Source organism: Megalobrama amblycephala, linkage group LG13 (genome assembly GCF_018812025.1).
Source record: "Megalobrama amblycephala isolate DHTTF-2021 linkage group LG13, ASM1881202v1, whole genome shotgun sequence".
Taxonomy (NCBI): domain Eukaryota; kingdom Metazoa; phylum Chordata; class Actinopteri; order Cypriniformes; family Xenocyprididae; genus Megalobrama; species Megalobrama amblycephala.
Genome location: NC_063056.1, coordinates 11,138,122 through 11,161,812, shown reverse-complemented (window position 1 = coordinate 11,161,812; position 23,691 = coordinate 11,138,122). Strand labels below are relative to the sequence as shown.

The 23,691-nt window shown below is 39.1% G+C and overlaps 1 protein-coding gene across 4 annotated transcripts in view; it reads right to left on the bottom strand.

Annotated features, from left to right (window-relative positions):
* The window catches only part of adcy2a (adenylate cyclase 2a), a 152,457-nt gene that overhangs the window by 36,214 nt on the left and 92,552 nt on the right, over positions 1-23,691 (bottom strand). For all 4 annotated transcript variants that reach the window (XR_007178960.1, XM_048152166.1, XM_048152167.1 and 1 more), the window contains one exon: positions 324-473. Coding sequence is in view for 3 of the 4 variants with exons in the window: in XM_048152166.1 (XP_048008123.1) it covers positions 324-473 (150 nt within the window). In the remaining variant the exon portion in view is untranslated. The remainder of the gene's footprint in view (positions 1-323; positions 474-23,691) is intronic.

Below are 23,691 nucleotides of genomic sequence, written 5' to 3'. Positions count from 1 at the left end.
CATGTAAATTAAACATTAAGTTTGTTTGATACGTCATAGAAGTTTGGGGGACTATTATTTTTACATTAATCTAATCTGGTTCTGTCATTCTCTCAGCAATCTGGCACATAACACAAAAGCTTTCCGGTCTTCCAGTATTAGACACAGTTCACTCCTGAATTCCTCAATGTTAAGTCACCATTAGCATTCAGTGGTTTGCCAAAGGAAATATGGAATATCTCAGTTTTTGAGACTGTTTGGCAGGCCTTTCAATTTCAGTCATTACCAGCTGATAAATCATGACTTCAGAACTGACAGAAAGTAAACCAAGACTGATACTGAACCTGCTGACGCTTCTCAAACTCCAGTTTGATGGGTGATTTTATACAGTTGCAGGTGTCTTGATATGTCTGCTTTAGCGCCAGTTCCATCAGGTGTTTATGGTATGCTCCTGCCAGGTTCCCACATATGAAAATTATGATATTTGCCAGGATCTAGAGAAATGAAAAAATAAATAAAAATGAACAATTGAACATTTTCTAGGATGATACTACAAGAATTTACAAATCTGCACTATTTTTTATTTGTTTGTTTGTTTGTCAAATTTGACTTCTACAAAGGTGAATTACGACTGAAGGTCAGATTTTTTGGCTTCCATTAATGCACACAAAATGCTCTTTAATTGGAACATTTTTTCAAAAAACTTGGACCATCAGATTTTTACATGTTTACAATAGATGTAATTAAAATATATATACATATAATTATTTCTGAAATCGTTATGCTGATGATATAATTAATTTAAAAAAATACAAAATATAAGAGATGCAAGTCTCAGATTACTGAACTTCACTCTATATAAACAAATATATGAGAAAAAAAACGTTCTGATTTCAATCTAAGGCAACAAAAGCAATGCTATTGCACAGTAACCGTGTCCTTTTGAACAGTGGAGCAGGAATGTGCAAAGGAATCAATTTCCAGTCAAAAAATATTTAATTGACACCAGCTTATGTATGCACTTTTTATATAACACTATAGCTCCTTCGATTTTCCATTCCAGTTTCAAAAAGCTCTTGGAGAATGATTTTTGACAAGAGCTCTGCTAACCCAATCAAATGTTCAGCAGGGAGAAGACTTTGGTTATTGTAGTCAGTATTAGCAGCAGAGAGAAGTGCTTAAGTCCCCAATATTTCCTACTGTTAGTGTTCACACCTCTTTTTTCTCACTGCTCTTTCATACTTCCTTGTTCAATTACCACCCCAGTGGTAAAGTTCTTCGGTTCTTCCTTCATCTTTTTAAATCTTACTATTCAACAGTCGGATGAGAACAGTGCATAAAAGGCTTAGCTCCATGATTTTTTTTTTTTTTTTTTTTAATTGCTCTTGGACATCCATTTCATTTGGGTTGCTATAGAAAGAGTCTCAAACTCATCTTGGATGTCACACTTTGAACCATGAAAACTTCAAAAGGCATCAGCCACTGACATGGATGGAATGAAAGTAAAGAGTCAGCCACAGTGTCAGAAAGCACAACATCATACACAGTTGATTCAAGAAAACAGAATATTCTATGACTTGCATTTTTAAAATTACACAAAATCAAATTAATTTATCTGAATGTGATTCTGAATTACTTCTTCGTTGCATGCTATTTCTTTTTTTCTTTTCTTTTCTATTTTAAAGAAAGATAAAATAGAAATCTTTTGTGGGTATAGGTGAGGGGAAAAATTTGTACTGTTAGTAGTTTAGACAACAAGACACAATCGGTTTTCAGTTCTATTAATATGCATGCTAAAAAGCAACTAGTTAAAAGACCCTAAAATAAAGTGTTATAAAAATAATTTGTTCATGTTTTTCTCTACTGTTGTAGAATGTCCTGGCTTCAAATCCAACATTGGTTTATTTTATTTTGTCCTTTTATTTATTTTTTTAATAAACCAGGAAAAATTTTAAGCCTATGCCAGTGAATTTACAAAAGGAGGGAGCTCTCGTTTTGCTCCATTGTAGTTAGAGATTTCACTTTAATCACTTTAATACAAACCTCAGTGCACTGGCAACTATTTTCTGTGGCAGATTCATTTGAATATAATCATTAACTACCATTAACATTACCTAAAAACATCTATTACTATGTTATAAACATGTCTATTCAGAAAGGTGGACCGTAGTAAGTAACACAAGTGAATATGTGACAATAAATTAACAAATAGTTGTAAGTTTTCTTCTTAGTTTGTGAAGATGAGGTAGATGAGGAAGATGATGATGCCAGTACTATTCTAAGCCCACCTGGTATGTTTAGAAATTTCAGAACTATATTCATTGCGTCCCTTGACTCTAATGGTTGAGGGTATATTAATGTAGACTTTTAATTGGACATGTAAGATGCTTATATAAAATCTTAAAATTGTAAATGACACATTTAATGCTAACAAGTTATTCAAGCTTATGTCCAATCTGTAACAAATCAAAGATGTTTAAGCAAAAACCATATTGGATATTTAACTGGTGAATTTCAAAGCTCTTGGAAACAGACTTAAGATTTTAACCGTGGCTAACCACAGCAAGGCTTTAATTTCAAACACTCTTTTGAACAAATCAAAACACATTTGTGAGAAGTTTCATACAGCATATTGATGTCCATATGTTATCTGCAGGCATGCGAGGAGGCCAGTGAGCTGTACTAAACAAACACTGTTATAATTTATTTGTAAAAGATGTACAACATTCACCAGCTGTCTATGAATAAATCATGGATGATTCATTGCTTTCAGAGAGGTAGTGAAGCTTCTTATTATTCTGACATGAGTGGGATTACATACAGAACAGATGCTTTCTGACTGATGGATGGAAAATTAATCTATTTAAATAAATAGATACTAATGTGGTTTAAAATGTAAAGATTCAACTGTGTATTAAAAGAAAGAGTGAGTGTAATGGAACCAGTTATTCCACTTGATGATAAACTGTAAAAGTGATAACAAAAAAAACAACAACACAGAAATATATTACCACAGCAAACTCCATAGAACTGTCACCCCTAAAGAAGAAATGCCATTTTTATTTTCACTGTCACATTTCAAGAGCAAACATAACAGATCCCTTTCAAATGGGAACTCGCACTGCATCCTAGGACGTTAATGCGTAATGCCTCCGTGTGACCGGTGTCTGAAGCACGTGTTAAAACACGACAATTGTATTGGTCGGCGACAGCCTTTGATGTCACTACTAGTGTGACCGTGAGGTTTAAAAAGGCCACCTAGAGAACATGTCATCCTCATCTTTGTCTTCAGGGACAGTTTTGTTTGAAGTACAGTAAGAAAGTGATTTATTATGGCTTGAACAGAGTGTAGCTTGGAGTTGTAGGCGTTCCCGTGGGCCTCTTTTATCTAGCTAGTTGTGTTGTCTGGCCGCTAGGGGTGTGACGAGATCTCGTGGCACGAGATCTCGCGAGACTAAACTGTGACGAGATTTCTCGTCGAGGCGAAAAGTAGTCTCGTGATGTTGCCATGACAGAGTGTTAGGATGATTTGGAAAGAATATGCCACCGCTACGTTTACATTTTGCCTCCACTGTCGTTTTGCTTTGTATTTAAATAAAAAAAAACATTTAATTCAGTTGGATAACGGTCGCCGCCGCTCCATATTTACAGAGTACGCGCGACCGTTTAAAAGTGAAAGTAAACGCGCGCGCGCATTCAAACGTGATTTCAATACCCCGCTTTTTGAAAGCGGCTCACTGATGAATACAGATATCTCTCAATATGAAAGCTATTTTAGGCTGGGCAGTGTAGTTGTAACCATCTCTCAGCTCTGTATCAAAGAAAAATTTGGTCTTATTTGATCTTTGAATATTGAGAGAGTGCGATTATGGTTGCACTTATTGTAAAGTGTTACCATAAAAATGAATAACAGTTTTCTCTTCTTATTATTTACTAGTACAAACAATAAGGTTTCATTTGTTAACATTAGTTAATGCACTGTGAACTATCATGAACTAACAATGAATGACTATTTTTATCAACTAACAAAGATTAATAAATACTGTAGCAAATATATTGCTTGTTGTTAGTTGATGTTGGTTAATACATTAATGTTAATAAATGAGACCTTATTGTAAAGTGTTACCATTTTTATTTATACTGTTTTTATTTCTGTGATCAGATTGTGGAGAGGAGTTCAGTTAGGAGGTCAAAAGCTGTAGAAACTCATAATTCATGTACAGTAAGATCTGAAGAGACTGAAATCATACAGGAGGGAAGTCAGTCAGTTGAGTTAGTGGCAAAACCTTTTACATTACTTGAGTATTGTTGTCTTTTACTGCATATGATAATTCAGTCTCAGAAAGTAGAACTGAAATGACATTCATTACAAAATGATTAGTTAAAACATTTCAAATACACCTGCAGAATATTTTTTCTAGTCATGTATTTCGCCATCTTGTCTCGTCTCGTGAACTCAATCTCGAGTCTCGTCTCGTCTCGTCTCGTGAGATACTGGTCTCGTCACACCCCTACTGGCCACTCCACTTTTTGGAGAATTTTTTATGGCCCCCATTCCCTGGAGCTCCTTAGGAAACTCCAGGACATATAGACTATGTAACTACTTGTCTATGAGTAATTTTTTAGTTCATTGTTTGGGCGAGAGCTCTACTCTCGTTTGTCCCTCTTCTTGAGAGAGGAGGGGCAGGCATCTGTACCTTGTGGCTCGGGTCCTGCTCTCACTGAGGCAAACAGAAGACAGATTATGTTGGTCTCAGATGGAGCTCGGTGAAGAGTTCGAGAGTGGTATAAATCTCTTGTGCACTTCAGAGGCTGACAAGAGTGAGCTGCTGGAGGAAGATGTGTTGTCAGGCCAGGATGCAAGGATGCCAGGATGAGCAGGAGGTGGCTGATGAGAGCAAAGAAGTTGAGATGACTGAGCCCTATCAGCCTCCCAGCCCGTAGTGTGTTGAGCTGTTGGAGGTTATAGAACGTGCTACGGCCAGACTGGAGCTGCCATGGAGGCATGAGAAGGAGCCATTCCATGCCTTCCAGATTGAGAAGGCAAAGAAGAATTCAGCCCGTATTCATCGGCATCAGCATGTGAATTATGTAAATGTCAAGGGGAAGCATGAGCATGGATACATGTCGATGCCCCCTATTGATGAGATGTTTGCGAGCTATCTCTCACTGGGGGAAACATCGACTTTGAAAGCTCTGGCCCTGCCATCCAAGCCCCATAAGACAACATCTCACTTGGGCATACAATACTTGGCAGCGGGTCAGGCTGGGGCTGCATTGGACACTATGGCAGTGCTTCCGGCTTACCAGGCTGACTTGCTGAAAGACTTGGACCAGGGTCAGGGTCTTTCCCCTGAGGCAGTTGCCAGACCTGTCTCTCGGGGCCACCAAGTCTACGCCCAAACAGACGAGGGGGCCTCTCCCGTCTCGGTCTGAGGATCAAAGACAGGTCAAGAAGGCCAGCATTGTGGCTCGTGCCCCTCTTCCGCTGAAGAGAAAGTCCCGCAGGAGGTGCGAGACGAGGAAAAAGAAGCAAGACCTAAGGGAAGTGATCCAGTATAGATGCGATCAGCGTCCTGGAGCCAGCAGAGGTAGATAACATCTCCTCATTCCCGATGAGGGTTATTACATCTACCATTATTACATCAGGGTTTTTCTTCTTTACGAGGTGGCCGCCTCCGTCAAATTTCGTTCCGCCTCTGGCTGTTGAGTGTTGAAAAAACTCAGACAGACAGTAACATGTTCAGATACCCCTTTACCACGGTTCCATTGCAGCTTCCCGTCCTGTGTCCATTCTCGAACCGTTCCACCCATCCCCACTGCAGAAAATGGGTTTCTGTGCCCAAAAGATCGCTTTCACTCCAGCCCTACAAATTGCTGGCCTCGAACTGAGCTGCTCAGGACATTCTGCGAGAGCACACGAAAGTGATGTGTGGATCGCGATTATATCCGCATCAGACAATCTGCCGGGTTGGGCCGGCCAAGTAATACAAAATAACATTCCAAGTAATTGCGGGTGGGTCGCGGGTAGTTGACAGAGAAAAAAAAAATATGTGTTGGTTTTAATAAAGACACAGAACTCTCATTTAGTAAAATGCAAGTAATGTGTCACTCTTTTACTTTTGTTTTCAACGACAATACATTTCTATCCACAGAAAACCAATCAAGGAAAGCATATGCCTAGAGCACCTTCTAGTGGTCATTATATAAAACACAAAGGAAAAACGTCTCGGGTTACAGATGTAACCCCTGTTCCCTGAGTAAGGGAACGAGACGCTACGTCAATGACATGATGGGAACCCTCTGTATGATGAGTTCGTGAAGCACCTCTGTATCCAACCAATGAGGAAACGAGACGTCAGAGGCGGGTGACGTCACGGACCAGGAAACTATAAAGCATACCCAGAACAAAGAACGCTAGCTTCTGGAATATGTCTGAAGCAAGGCGCTCCCAGGTATGCATGAGGTACGGCAACGCAATGTAGCGTCTCGTTCCCTTACTCAGGGAACAGGGGTTACATCTGTAACCCGAGACGTTCCCTTTCGTGGGAACTATCGACGCTACATCAATGACGTGATGAGAACACTATCCCAACTACGCCGTATATTCAAGTACCTGGCTGCTATCTTGTAGAACCAAGGAACCTGGAGTAGAATTTATGTCTAGGTTGTAAAACCAGATGAATGTGTGCTGGGATGACCATCCAGCTGCATCACATATATCATTTAGTGGAACTCCTGATTACAATGCTTTAGAAGCAGCCATACCTCTCGTAGAATGAGCACGGACAGCTAGAGGACATGGCTGTTCCGAAGCTTTATAAGCAAGTGAGATGGCCTCGACCACCCACTTGCTCATCCTTTGCTTAGATGCTGGGCCCCCCTTCTTAGGGGACCCATAACATACAAACAGCTGGTCTGTTTTTCGCCACAGGGCAGCTCTGTGGACATAAGCATCCAAAGCCCTCACAGGGCAAAGTAGATTCCGTTTCTCCTGATCCGCATTTTCAAAGGGAGGAGGACAAAAAGGTCTGCCCCCACATTCAGATTCCCCGGAATAAATGCTGCTTTTACTGAAAGGAGCTTTCCCTGGGCCCACAGGAGGATGCGACTGGCCAGTTTGCAGAGTTGGCGAGACTGCAAACCCCCCTGATGGTTGATGTAAGAGACCACCGTCGTGTTGTCCGTACGAACCAGCACGTGATGACCCCTCAGGTCTGGGAGGAAGTACTTCAGTGCAAGAAACACCGCCATCATCTCCAGCCGATTTATGTGCCAGGAGAGCTGATGGTCCTCCCATAGACCCTGAGCCGAGTGACCACTCATGATCGCCCCCCAGCCCGTGAGGGAAGCATCTGTCATAAGCGTTACGCAACGACAAGGAGTCCCCAACACGGGTCCCTGGGACAGGAACCAAGGCTTTTTCCACATGACCAGAGCACGAAGGCATCGCCGCGTGACTTTGATCATGCAAAAAGGATTTCCCCTCGGGGAAACCCCTTGGTCCTGAGCCACCACTGTAAGGGTCTCATGTGCAGTAGGCCAATAGTAATCATGTTGGACGCAGCTGCCATCAGACCCAACAGTCTCTGAAACTGTTTTACAGTGAGTGACTGGCCTAACTTCACCCCATTCACGGCCCCGAGAATGGACCTCACACGAGCAGGAGACAGACGTGCCTGCATCGTGGTAGAATCCCAGATTACCCCTAGATAGTTGGCAATCCGACTCGGAACCAGCACACTCTTTTTGGCATTGAGCCTCAGCCCAAGCTTTTTCATGTGCAACAGAACAACATCTCAATGTTGAACTGCCAATTGTTCTGTTTGAGCCAGTATGAACCAGTCGTCGATATAGTTCAGTACGCGGATGCCCTGGAGTCTCAACGGAGCCAGAGCTGCATCCACGCACTTCGTGAACGTGCGGGGTGATAGAGATAGGCCGAAAGGAAGAACCCTGTATTGGTAAGCTTTGCCCCCGAAAGCAAACCTGAGGAACTTCCTGTGAGAAGGATGGATGGATACATGAAAGTATGCGTCTTTCAGATCTATCGCCACAAACCAGTCCTCGGACCTGATCTGTGGGATAATTTGTTTCAGTGTAAGCATTTTGAACTTCAACTTCTTTACAGATCGATTTAACACACGTAAATCTATGATCGGACGCAACCCTCCATCCTTGTTTGGAACAATGAAGTAGCGGCTGTAAAAGCCCAACATTTTGCTGGGAGGAGGAATCCTTTCTATAGCTCCTTTTTGCAAAAGCGTCGTAACTTCTTGTTCCATAACCAGAGACTGCGCTGGGGTCACCACTGTGGGAAGAACCCCATTGAACCTGGGCGGTCGAGAACCGAACTGTATTCTGTAACCCTGTTCTACCATGAGCAGCACCCATTTCGAAATGTTCGGGAGACGTTTCCATTCTTCCACAAATTCTACTAAGGGTCTCTGGTGTTTGTTGAGAACTTGACTCATCTATCTGACGTGGCGCACCGGCAGACAGACGAATCAGGCGCTGACCGACCCTCCTCGGAGGATCGGTGGAGACCGCTGCGCCCTGATGCACACTGGGTGGCAGGGTTGGCAGAACGGCCCTCTGAGGGCGCCAAAGGGAAACGGATACCTGATTTTTTTAATACCCGAACCCCCCCGGAGGGGGCTGCCCTCATAAGTCCCGGGCGACTGGCGTCAGGACTTCTTCTTTGAAGCCCTACCTCTGGAAGGCTTCGCCTGTGTCGGCCGCCCTGGTCCCCAAGCTCTCTGCGGGGGAGCACGGGTGGCCACACTGGCTTTTTGTTGCGCTCTGTGCGCTGAGGAGCCGGCTATCGGCCGAGGCTGCTCCCGCTCAGCAGCCTCGGGGGGGATACGTCGGGGGAAGAAACTTCTGGAAGGCCGCAGATTGCTTGCGTGTCTCCTGGAACCTATCGACGACAGTGGAGACTGCGTCGCCGAATAGGCCCGCAGGAGACAGCGGCGCATCCATAAGAACATTTTTATCCCTTTCCTTGATGTCGGAGAGGTAGAGCCACAAATGCCTCTCCGTAGCCACCAAGGCTGCCATCGAGCGGCCGATTGATTTGGCCGTTTCCTTGGTGGCCCGGAGAGCTAAATCTATGGCCTTTCTCAGTTCTTGGATCGATTCAAATGTAGCTTCCCCACTCTCATCGATCTCCCCCAGCAGGTCAGCCTGATAAGCCTGCAGTATAGACATTGTGTGCAGGCATGCAGCAGCCTGACCCGCTGCCGAATAAGCCTTGCCCACCAAGCCTGATGTTGTTTTTAAGGGCTTAGTGGGCAATGTCGGGGTCTTAAGGGAAGATGCAGAATCGGGCGAGAGATAGCTCGCAAGCGTCTCTTCGACCCGAGGCATCGCCCCATAGCCGTGGTGTTTCAGCCCCATAATAATGCTATATAGAGATGTTTGGGGGCTGAAGACACGATATTGAACAGGTCTATTCCACGACCTCGACACCTCGGTGTGGAGGTCGGGAAAGAACGACAGACCCCGACGCTGGGGTAGTGACCACACGAGAAGGAAGCGCTCATCTAACTTGCTCTTAGGTTTAGTTTCACTTTTCTCCATGGGCCAGTCTATTTTTAATTTATCAACTACCCTGGTCACCACCTCAAGCAGCTCCTCGTAGGCTGGAGAGGAAGATGGCGGGTCTTCATCTCCACCCTCGACGGCCACCACATCAACCTCCTCAGAGGAAGATATGTTGAGCGTCTGTGTCTCCCTCCGGGGGGAAGAAACCGCAGCGCGTGCTTCCACCGCCAAGAGAGAGACACTGGGTCCGGCAGGTAAGGGGAGCGATAAGGCTGGGCCCGTCTCTCCCCCCTCTGCCAGATCCATTTGTGATCCCCACGAATGCAGCCTTCGCTGTGCCTCGGCAGCAGCGGGACCAGATCCGCGCCCGGCGCGATCGCAGCACTCTGAGAGTGAGCCTCTCGCAGTGCACACAGACAGCTCCCTCGAGAGCTGCCTGTGCGTGCTCAACTCCCAGGCATTTCACACACATCTCGTGTGTATCCCCACCCGAGATGAATCGGGTGCAAGGAGGTACACACTTGACAAATTGTATATTATATATATATATATATATATATATATATATATATATATATATATATATATATATATATATATATATATATATATATATAGTCTTTTTTTTAGTGCTTGGAAACTCTTGTCCTCAGACGAAGAGATCACTGTGTGTAATATAACAGGACAGACAACACTAAATAAGACAGAAAAGATACAGAGAGCGCTTGCTGAAGACAACAGAAGCTAGCGTTCTTTTTCTGGGTATGCTTTATAGTTTCCTGGTCCGTGACGCCACCCGCCTCTGACGCCTCGTTTCCTCATTGGTTGGATACAGAGGTGCTTCACGAACACATCATGTTTCCCATCACGACATTGACGTAGCGTCGATAGTTCCCACGAAAGGGAACCCCCATGAGATATGGCTTATAAAGTTAACAGCTTCAAATATAAAATATACACAAGCTTAACAGAAATTATTCTGATAAGAGTGTTTTTTCAACAATGATGTAATGTAACAGTGACAATTTTATTTTTAAGGGAGTAAAAACCTGACAATCACAAATCTCAAACATATTTTTGCTAAAAAAAGAAAAAAGAAAAGAAAAAGGAACAAGCAAATAAACAAAAACTGTTCAGTTCTTTAGACACAATTTCATGTTCATGTTGGATTAAAAACATAATATTACTTAAATCTAAGCTTTTAAACACAATCAGGTCCTAAGATTTACAATTAGTAGAAGGGAGGGAAACCATTAGATTTGTGCAGCCATGGAAAAATTATTTGTATGTCTATCTGTACTCAGATAAAACCAGATAAAAATGGCTGTCAAACCTAGATAAAAGCCCATTTTAAAAGTAATTCTGTTCATATCCCTTCCAGTTTACATATTGCAAATATGCCTTTTGCCTTATTCATGAGTAAAATTCTTTAGTAGAGCATAAAGAGAATTACTAAAATTGTCTGGATTGTTATCACTCATTAACCATATTGTTTTAATGAGAAGTCATTCCTACTGATTAAAAACCAATAGAACTCATTAAACTGGGCCGTCTACACTGAATGTGGTGTGGTACAACACAACGAGTCACTGAAAGGAAGACAGATGCTCCATTCTATTTCTGATGTACATTGACCCGAAATGGACATAAAGTATTAACTTGTGGGAACGTCATAGTATTGAAACCATGGCACATGATGAAAATATTTAACCCTCTTGGGTCTGAGGTGCTTTCTTGGCCCTGGAGATGTTTTGACATGCTCTGACATTTGTGCTTCTTTCAGTTACTTATAACATTTTCATTGCTAAAGTCTGACTAAGCTGTATTCAGCACAAACTATGCTTCAATGTGAGCATCATGTATGCAAAAGTTTGTAGTTTTGAGAAAATTATGTTTATGCATGGTAAGTACAAAAAGTACAAAAACATTTTTTTTTTAGAAACTAAATTATTATTGTTTATCACATAAATATCTATGTTTGAGCTAATGTTCGCAAACAGTATATCACAGTAAATACTAGCCTAAACATTCTTAGACTGTAACATTAATCATATTACACTGTAAAAAATCATATTACTTTTATATTGTATTATGTTTTATATTACAGTTTTAAAAAAAAAAAAAGTATTACAGTAGTATTACAGTAAAAAAAAAAAAACTTCATCGCACAACGGTATAGGACATTAGATGCTATGAAAGGTTCCCTATATTTTATATTTCAACATTTATTAAGCTGCGCATTGCATTCTTCTTCTGAGGTAAATTCAAGACTTATTTCTCACAGCAACATTTTCTTCCAAACTCAATGAAAAGTAGAGTAACCTGGCGAAGCTTGATGATTTGTTTATTGAGGTGATGGGGACAGAAATTATAGAGTATTTTAAGTTCTTTCTACTGATATCAGGGGAAAATGCAAGTGATCGCAGACATCTGTTGCCCAGAGGGTTAAGTAAAAGAACACAAAGAAAAATAAACTGTTTTATTGTAAGTGCTGAGACCAACTCAGCGGTAATGATCCAAGAGAGACAGAATCTACCTATCTATCAGTTAAATACTATAATCAGATTATCTCAGATAGCATGTGGGAATATGCTTAGAGTGGATTTTGAAACTCATTAAAAGGACTAAATCAGAAGCAGTGCTACTGAAGGTCATTAAGATTGAATTTTCATGACCTCACAGTATGATATAGGACTGTTTAATTTAATGTGAATATTGTTATTAGCGTTAGTAATGCTATTACATTGCCATTTACTTCCCATAGTTTTGCTAGATGTTATGGCTTTCCAGGGATTGCATTTAGCTCCGGAATCTGACTCATAACACAAGCAAGTAAAAAGGCATTGCTACTTCCTTAAGCTTTCCTAATACCTTTTACAAAATCAATAAACAACTCTGAGGTCATGCCTCAATTTTCACACCACACTAAAGCTGTGACTTACAATCTTTTTCTTTTGGAAACTAAGCAAACATGCCCAGATTGTGGTTAATCCTGAAAAGCACATGGATTTCAGCCTGAGGCTCATTAAGCACCTGTGCTCTCTGCCTTTTCACAGATGTTTACACAGACACATACAATTTAAAGAAATGTTAAGATCAAGAGGACAACAGACTTACAGAAGGGAAGAGCAATGTGATATCATGAGTATTCATATGTATTTTTACGTAAGGTGTGTTTCTACCACACTTACATTTACTTGCGTTTCCAAAGACACTGAAATCTACAATATTGACGCATTGACAGCACTAAAACATAAATTATTTACAAAAGAACAATAAAATATAAATTATTTATGTTGTCATATCAATGACATTATGTTTTCAGTCACATTTATTAAACAGTTTACTCATCTTAATGTGAAATAACATTTCGCTCTGTTCTGTCTGACTTCTGCTTTGACATAATCTACATTGTAAAAAGCGCTATATAAATAAAGGTGACATGACTTGACCTAAGTTTTCACAGCACATTAAATCTGTGGTTTACAGTCTTTTCTTTTTTTTCTTTTCTCTGAGTTGTTTGTTTGAGTTCATAAGTAGATCTCTTGAATTTTGAATAAAGGTTTTGGCAGATCTTGAAAATTAGAAAAAAAAAAAAAAAAAAAAAAAAAAACAGAAGCCAGGCACTGTGTTTGCTCTCCATTTAATCTCAGTGCTGTCTAGGTGAAACAAAACTCAATTTGTGATCTTGATATAGTGATCTGAAGAAGCACAGACTGCAGCACTCTATGGCCAGCACGGCTTCATCCCTTGTGTTAAATAATCTGGACAAGCGGAACTCGAAGGAAGCAAAGTTTAATAACATCTACAAGCAGGTCAGAGTATGTGTACACTTCCCAAGTGTGAGTGTGTCACTCTGAAGAGTGCATTAGCATTAAATCACGGCATTAGCATATTACCCACTTGGCTTGGAGAGAGAAAATTCTTTACTGGATGGATGGATGGATGCCTGTGAAGTAATATACTTAATCCTTTTGAATGAAACAGAAATTCTGATGCCTTTTTTTTTTTTTTTCCCTACACAACTGTTCATGGAGACTTTCCCCCCAGACCAGTCTATTATTGTGGAAAATCTATTTAAGATAAACCTTCTAATAAGCAACATGCTAAAACAAAACAAACAGCATAGGAGTAATTTGTTGGCGGGACATGTCCCCACCACTTTTTGAAACATTTCATGGCATGGAATTAACTAATACAAATGAAATCTCTACAAATTGATTCCCTGCTAGTCATCTCCAGTTGACTAGCAGGGAATCAATTCAATCGTTTGATAAATAAGAGGTGATCTGGTGCTGGAATGTGTTGTTTTTAAAATCATGCTGAGTGTTTGCACATTTGAACAGATACTGAAACGTTCAATATGGATGTATTGGCAATATCTAAAAAGTGCATTATTACATAATTATGGGTATAGAAACGTATAAATATATTTGTAATTTTTACCATTTATATACTTATATATTTACCATTTAGATCCCTTAACTCTACTCCCAAACCTAAACAATTTGTATAGAAAGTATAAAAATAATATACAAACATAATAGGGGTTAAATTTGAAACAGGCAATTAACATTTTTGAGCTAACTAATCCTAATCCTACCTCCAAACACAAGAATGACCACTTCTTAAAAATATATACTTTATAAAGAAAAATATTACATTTAATTTTTTTTTCTTACAAAATGTAAGTGTAATCACCATAATTTATATTGCTAAATAAATTTTAAAAACCAGTACCAAAATAGTCCAAATAACAATGTTTGCATGGTGTTATACAATAGTTGTGTGTGAGGTACAGAGCAGAAATTAAGTTGTTAATTGCGGAAAATCCTGATACACTCTGCAACGGTGTGCATATTTCATTCAAGTCACGGCCGGTGATAAAGCGTGTAAGAGTCAATAAGAATTTGATATCACTGATGTATAGGATTTACACAAGCGCCATAACGCTTCTTAATGTGGCAAAATTTGAATTTGTAACCATCGCGGGATTTGACAATCTTTGAATTTAGGCTTGAATTTGGGTCTGTTCCTAACAAAATAATAATAATAATTTCATTACTTTACACACATATATAATCAGACAGGGTAAAAAGTATGCATATTTAGTATGCTGTGCGAGGAGAGGGCTCGAGCTCGAAATTTGGCCCAAACCCGGAGTACTCCCCGCGATATCCCTGGCTGGGATAGGAACCAGCCGAGAGTGAGCATACAGTAAGTGGATGGATGGATGGATGGATGGATGGATGGATGGATGGATGGATGGGATTTAATAAGCTGTCAATTGCTGCCACATAAACCTTGCATTGGTGGCCAAGATTCTAATTGTGACCACTGTATTAACATAAGATAATGACTTGCTCATAGTAGTAATGATGTTTAATATGCAGTTAGAGTATACAGGTGAGGAAAAAATGAGTCAGGATGTACTGGTTGGTGTTGTATTTATAGCATGGTAAATCACTGTTGTCAGATTCATACTATGGCAGTCTGTTTGAATATTTCCTCAATTAGACCTTAGATTCCCAATAAAAAAGGAAAGCTGCTTTTCCTTCCCTGTATACACGTAACAAGTGTGTGACATCTACTGATTTTTTTCTTCTTTTTTGACAAAAAAAAACAAAAACAAAACATTTGAAGTAGTTTTTTTTCTTATTATTTGGGACACAGTGAGTCACATTTTCTCTTTCCTCTTTCAGCAAACTATGAGACATGACGTGACACAGAGTAGTGAATAGTAAATGAATGAATGAGTCAGTTGCTGTCGCTCTGTTCTCTCATATACCTTGTGAGTTCAACTCCATGTTATTATAGACACAGCAGAAGCAAAATTTATTCTTTTTTCCCCACAATGACAACAGCTCTTGTTGTAGTTGTTGTTTACTGTAGCTAGGAAATGAGATGGAAAATGGATAAAGCAATCATATTACCAGTTTCTCTAATTTCATGTTCAAATATGTTTTTTAAGATTTGAATGACTGTCTACACTGAACAAATATGTTTAGACAGTGTTGTCAATTTCACTATTTACAATGGTTGCTATGGTGGTGATGATGTAAGCATCAGCATGACGTAAATACAACAACTTCTTATACAACAACTAAGAACTGTTGTCATTGTGGGGGGGGGGGAATTGCTTCTGCTCTGTCTACAATATCATGGAGTTGAACTCACAAGGTACAGTATGACATTGATAACACTGTCTAAACATATTTGATCAGTGTGGGCAGTGAGTCAAATCTTAAAGAATATATTTGAAAACCAAACTAGATGTGTGTGCGGTGTGAATATAAAATTATAGAAATTAGTAATATGATACGTTATCCATTTTCCAGACTGGTTTATTCTAGTTAACGATAGTCTGGACATTGGACATCTCTTGATAATGCAAAGCTTTCACGGTAAGATGAATTCATATACAGGACATATCATGAAATTATTTTCACCAACACCCATACTGAACCAAACAAACAATCACTTATAATGGTAACAAGTAATGGTTTTGGTAAAGAATCTTACTAAAGATCACACCAACCAGAACATCCTGACTCTCATTTTTTGTCACCTGTATACTCCAACTGCATTTTAAACACACCATCATTACTATTATGTGCAAGTCATTACATTATGCTAATGCTGTTCTCACAATACTAATTAGAATCTTGGCCACCGATGCAAGCGATTGCTGGTTTACATGGCAGCAAAGATTTAAAAGATAAATAGCCAACTAAGTTATTCATCATTTAGCACTTCTGTACAATACACTTCACAGCTTCTCTGTAGCTTTTCACAGTGAAGTGCTTTACCTAGAGACACAATAGTGATACATGAACTCAGCGACCTATGACCTCTATAAAAATGTATCTACTTTTAACAAAATACATGATGATTATTATTTTAATATAACTGACATAACCAAAAATGCTTGTGACAGCAACACTCTTAAGTGCAGAATTATTTACAGGCACAGTGCAAATGATTGATAGTTTATTCGTAGATCCAGAGCTTAGAAGACAGACAGGAGCTTTTGGATCACATTAGACGTTACTTAACACATTTAGATAACTGCAAAATGCTACTGTAACACTAATCTGAGAAATATAGATTAAATAGATTAGAAGAACATTGTCACTGCACACCTTTCGAAGGATTCTAATATTTTTAATGAAGTGCCTGATCATGTCAGTATGGCATAAGTTTTGCAAACATATTAGTGAAAGGTGGGCATGACTATGATCCCGCAACATATACGTAAATGTTCATTCTGAAGCCTGATCTGTAATAAATGATTGTTTTGATATGTAAGTATTTGTGCAGCCGCTCTGTCTCAAAAGTGTTTATTTCTGTCATATCAGCAAAATAAAACCATCAATTAAACAGTCATATGTACATTTTTCCTTTTAGTAGCATTAAATTATAAAGTATAAAATGTATTAAAAATATAGCATTAAATATAAAAAAAAAATGCTCTTTTTAGGCACTGGAGCTGTCAATCACTTTAGTTCAGCATGAGTTATGTTCTTTGGCCAAAACTCCTGTTATAATCATTGAAACCGTCTAAACTGCATAATTAACCTCATATTTGGATTGTGTCACATTCTTGATTATGAGAGTATTCGCTAGAGTCGTGCTGAACAAAACTCCTGCCATTGCATTCATACAGTCAACACTGGCTATTGACATTAGTCAGAGTAGTGCCATATTTAATTCTTGACAGGCATGAAAATGAGGCTGTGAAGAATAAAATACAGCACATTCAATGGATAGTACTGTTGTTTAACAACATACCGATTATTCAGTTGATGAAATGGCTTTCCGAAAAAAGGGGAAACAAAACAGCAGCCAAAAAATCCATATAGCAGTTTTAAAAGTACTGAGTTGTAAAAATTGCAATCTAGGACCTTTTATACAGGGTGTGCCATTGTAAACACTGTACATCTATCCTTCACAGCCTCGTTTTCATCTTTGTTAAACTCAGTATGGCGTCTAACCTGACTAAGGTCTATAATGCTCAGTGCTGCAAACTGCACATCGTTAAATGATTTTTTTGCAGTAGATTACTAAATAATAAAAACATAATGCTGTAATCCACACTTTAGTTAATAATGGCAACTGTACTCATAATTGTGTTTCAATAGATCCAAATGTATTATATTTATTTCATATGCAAAGACGTTACCTAATCATGTAGTGGCCATTCACATTGGAGTCTTAAAGGAAACAATCCCATTTAAACAAAATGTTCAAACCATATCAAAACTGAATATGGTAATTTATTACAATTATGATTGCTTTTGATTAAATCTTACCAACATTATAAGAGGACCTTGGGGAACATTAGAAAATAATAATAATATAAAAAATGCAGTTCATGATTCTTTAAAATTGAAAAAAAAAAAAAAAAAAAAAAAAAAAGACCTAAATTGTTCTAAGGCCTGATAATGAGTATGTGGAGAAAAAAAAAAAAAAAAAAAAAAAAAAACAAGCTATAATCACTAATTGCAACATTATTTCATATTATTTCATAGTTCTTCCACTTTGCTGACTCACCTACATAATATAAGTGAATGTTTTGGAATTTTGTGTATAATTTCTGGACAGACTAATTTTGGAAGGATCAGCTGTATAATTCCTGTGATTTTCTACAAATGTGAGATCATGAACTGTGACTGTCACTTTATTATAGCTAAGTAGGGGCACTTTATTACTAGCTAGGTACCATATCTGAAAGATTTTTCCTAACAAAAATCTATTACACAAATGCTATCACTCTAAAAAGAAATCCAGGGGACCTATTGTAAAAAAAAACCTGTTTTTTTTTTTTGTTTGTTTTTTACAAAACCAAGAAAAATCTGTGTTTGTGAATGTCAGTTTACAGCTTTTCAAGTTCACAGCTTTTGTAAGTTATAAGATTTATATGATCAAAAAATAGTATATTTAACAGTATTTTACTGTAAAATTACATGAAATATAAGGTTAGATCAATCAGAGTTTTCCCCTGTATGTAGTAATGGAACTTACCATTAGTCAATTAATATAGGTTCCCATTAGAAAGGGAACTCGCACTGCATCCTGAGACACTATTGGGGAACACCTCAGCGTACAGTGCTTCCCACAGGTTTGAAATATAATTGCGGTGGTAGCTGGGTGGAAAATCCTCCTATTACCCACGGCACAAAAATGGTCCACTCCATGTCACAAACAACAAATAATGTGTGATTTTTAACAATAATTTTATTTATTGAAATTCATTTTAATTACATAGGCTACTATTACATTTAATTACATACTAATATTATGCATTGTAAATTATGCAAAATTACAGCAATTAAATGGTAGAGTTCTCCTTGCTTTGTCATATAGTGTCTCTCTCAGTGAATGGGACACAGATTTTACTGATACTACAAAAATCTATGCATTGAATACTATGTGTCAAATAATGTTCTTAGTCTTTTCTTCAATAGTTTACTATGAATTAAATGGAAATCAAATTAAATTTATTGTGTAACCAAAATACCAGTAACGCCCAGAAGAAGAAAAAAAAAATAGTGTGTAACTTTTAATTACAAACAAGCCCGAAATACACCAGAACTCTTATTTTGAAATGTCTATTCTGTTGTTGGCTGATCCTTCAAATGAGAAAGATAAAATATGCATTCTTACAACCTTCTAAAACCTTAAAAGGCCATAAAGTAGACATTGTCAAAATTCATCAACTTGAGTTCATTAGTAATCGCTTCGCATACATGTGCACTATTCATTGATTAACAATCACTTTGAAGAAGTCTGAAGTGCTGTTGCGCGAACGTGTTTTTTTAATTAAAATCATAGCCTTTTGAAGTTTAATAATCAATAGGCTGTATCACGATTTGTTTTTCCATCCCTAAAATATAAGACTTCTTAAAATTGTCATTAAGACGTTTGTTTTACCATTAATGTATTGAAGACTTTTTATGACATTAAATTTAAGAAAACTCACCCGGAGGGATTTTGCTTTATTCGCACACGTGCTCCTAAATATGTTACAGTTTGCACACAGAAGCGCCCGCACTGTCAAGCCCTGTCTTTGTCTGTAAAATATCCACCACATCTCTGCAGCACACGTGGGAACGTCAGCGGGAGTAAACAGTTCTCGCTTACACAGAACGAGCAGTAAAGAAAAAGTAAAAAATGTGTTTATGTGGGCGGTCGATAATATAACTGGGTGGCCCGCTCAAGTAAAATCTGTGTGTGGGAAGCACTGGTGCGACTGACGTCTAAAGCACGTTTAATCAGGGCAATCGTATTGGCCGGCGACAGCCTATCATGTCACTACTAGTGCGACCAGGAAGTATATAAAGCGTGCCTAGGGAACCTATCATTTTCATCTTCAGGGACTGTTTGTTTGAAACGCGATTGTTAAAGAACAGGTGTCATGGCTGAAAGCAAACGTTTCAAGGAATGTGTTGATCAATGTCCTAGATTTTTGACACCAGATGACACACACGACTTGGGCGTTCATTGTTTGGGTGAGGATCATGCACGCTCAGTCCTTGAGGGGGCTGTGTGTGAAAACTGTGAGTGTTTTCCTCTTGTTTGGTCCTCTTCTCGAGAGGAGAGGGACAAGGCATCTGGACCCAGAGGCTCAGGTCCCTCTCGCACTGAGGCATAGAGGAGACTGAGATTGTGGGGGTCTCAGTTGGAGCTTGTTGAAGAGTTTGAATGAGGTGCAAATCTCTCTGGACCTTCAGTGGCTGATGATAGTGCGTTGCTCGATAAGGATGTATTATTTCTTACATCCTTTGATCCAGCAGCCAGTGCTCTGCTGGCATCAAGCCAGGAAGAGCAGGAGATGGCTGCAGAGGTTGAGGAAGATATGTTATCTGAGATCTCTCAGCCTCCCTGCCCCGCATATGCTGAGCTGCTGGAGGTAATGGAATGCAGCCAGACTTCAGCTGCCATGGAAGCGTGTGAGGGAAGGAACCGCTCGTGGCCGACTCGATGAGCAGTTTCTTTCTGGCCATAATCCCCCAGCTCCCGTGAGCCTTCCATTCCTTCCTGATCTCCATTTTGAGATCAAGAAGGCAAGGAAGAATCCGTACTGGGCCCACATCCATCGACATCAGCATGTGTGTATGTGTCGATGCCCCCAATCAACGAAACGTTTGTGAACTATCTCGCAGCTGGGGAGGCATTGATTCTGAAAGCTCTGGCTCTGCCTTCAAAGCCTTTAAAAACCACCTCTCGCTTGAATGGCAGGGCATACGCGGCAGCAGGTCAGGCTGGTGCTGCACTACACCCCATGGCAGTGCTTCAAGCATAGCAAGCCGACTTGCTGAGGGACTTTGACTAGGGCCAGGGTCTTTCCCCTGAGGCGGTGGCTGAGCCATGCGGCATCACAGATCTGTCTCTTTGGGCCACCAAACAAACCGCTGCTGTGATTGGTAGATTGGTAGACACCTGAGGATGAACCTGGCAGACATCGGGGAAAAATAGAAGGGCACTGGTCCCCGGTCCCCGGTCTTTGCAGACTGAGATCATGTTGTAGGCCCCTCAGGAGCCTCCTTGGGAAGTAGCCTTACCGCTTGGTTAATATTTCCTTTCAGTTGAGCTTAGTCAGTACTACCCTTGTTTAGAGGGTTGTTCCGAAGGGTACATGCTCCCTGAGGCTGGTCTAAAGGTCAAGGGCTTTCTGCAACCTCCCTGGTACATCATCTCTTTTGAATAGAGCTGGAGGTACTCCCCTCTCTAGGGTCTTATGTAGAGTACCCAGCCTCCAAAGTGCTTTGGGACTCCTGATCCTGGGAAACCCTATTGGGATGGGCGTTGCAACTCCCCTCATTTGCAAGGGTCCGTATGCTGAGTCGTGCTCCCCAGGATGCCCGTCTCTTTATTGTGAGACTCTGTTTAAAGAAACAGACAGGTTGTTGGCTAGCTAGCCTCCCTGGTGGCTCTGGGGGTTGACGTATGACCCCCTAATAGTGACTGTCCAGGGCCTTTCTACCCATGGCCGTATTCCCTTAAAGAAACCTCTTTTCAAAAGAGAATGGAGATTTTGGTTCCAAGCCTTGAACAGCCTTGACCAAGTCCTTCTGTTTACTCTGCAAAGGTACATTTTCATTGAGTTTGTAACTCGGGCAGAGGCCATAGGGAGTACTGTCACTGACAGCCTAGACTGTGGTGGCTCTGGCACTTCAGTAGAAACTCCCACTTCAGAAACCACAAAGACCAACAAACAAACTCTTTCAAATGTCAAGCAAAACTGCATTAACTCCCTCGGGTCGGAAGTCATGCCGGCGATACCACCTCGTTTTTTTTCTTACCAGTGTGAAAGAGACTCAAAATACTCTGTCAATGTTGCATATACAATTAAGAGTTATACACCATTTTAATCTGTTTAATATCTTATTTTATTTGTGTACACTCAGAGTAAAAACAAAATGTTGTGCTTTTTGCAAAATAAAGAAAACTAACATGATGCGTGATCTGTCCTCTCCCTCTGAACGAAGTCCAACCTGATAGTTCTCAGAAAATGATGTGTAACTTAGTGAATACTAATCACAAAAAAATTAGATTTATGTCTAAAGAAACGTTGAAATGTCAGGTTTTAAATCGTGTAAGTCAAATCGAAAACACAAATTCTGTGTTAATGTAATCTGTATGAAAAGAGACACAAGTCAGACACCCGTGATTCAGCTCATTATCCGCTAATGCGGCCACGCCCACGGTGCCAGCGCTATTCAGACACAAATTCTGAGGCAATACATGTGCACAGAGCGCCCTCCGGCTGCAAGTATGAATTGAAAACACAGTATCCAGCACTCATTGTGATGACAGTAAATATTGAATAAACATTACTCCTCTGTATAGAAAATTGACATAAACATATGAGAATCCATCAATATTTCTCCAAATGTGCATGCTTTTAAGCTAAAAGGCTATATGAAATGCCATAGAGGTAACATAATTGTTCAGACACTTTACACCACAGAAATACATTATATTTTAAAGTATATAATAGAATACCATTATTTTAAATTATTTTAATATTTCACAGTATTGCTGTTTTTTCTGTATGTATGATATACACCAAGATGAACTTGAGACATGATCACAGAGGGTTTTTTCACAGCCTACCTGATTGAAAGGCCTCATTATTATTATTATTCATGATGATTCACGCCTCCACGCATACTGTGTTTCTTGACAAAAAGTGTCTTACAAAAACTAGATCAATATATTGTTATATATGAACGAGTAGGCAGGATAATTTTACATCATTTTGAAGCAAAAACTCTAGTCTACAACCTCCAATACCCAGAAGTCTTGTGAACACAGATTTAAAATATATAATTTTTTGGCTTTATTTCAGTGACTTAAGTTTTTGTTTTTTCAATAACCATGCATAAACGTTATTCCTTCAAAAACACAAACATGTACATACATGTTCCTCACATATTATTGTAGCCTAGTTTGTGCTGAATACAGTGTTATGACACTTTTTCCATTAATATGTTTATGAACAACTGAAAAAAGCACAAATGTCAGGGCATGTCAAAAATTCTCCAGGGCCCCGAAAATCCTCAGACCCCAGAGGGTTAAACACTAACAAGTTTTTCCATTTGATAAAAACAAAACAAAACATAACATAACATAACATAACATTTAATTTCAACATTTATACTCCTAATCAATTATATGCAAAGCATGCTGGGAACTAGAAATCCACAGCCCAGTTCTCAAAGTTACAGACTTAATTTCATTAAGTTACTATATATATATATATATATATATATATATATATATATATATATATATATATATATATATATATATATATATATATATTCATTTTTATTATTTAATTTCAGTTTCATTTACACACAATATTACGTTGATGTAATGATAAACATTATTATTAACAGAACTTATCAAAGTAAGGTTTGCACCTTAAATGGTTTAATTAAATTAATAAATTTAGAATTTTTAACTTTTAACTTTACCATTAATTTAAGAAACCATTAATTTATTTGGGATCATAAGGGATCATGAACTGATTTTTTTTTAAAAAGCTTTATAATGTTCTTTGAGGTCCACTTATAATGTTAGCAAGATTTTTTAAATCAAAAACATCCTAATTTACAAGCATATAGCCTATAGGCTATGATTTGGCTATTTTCTATC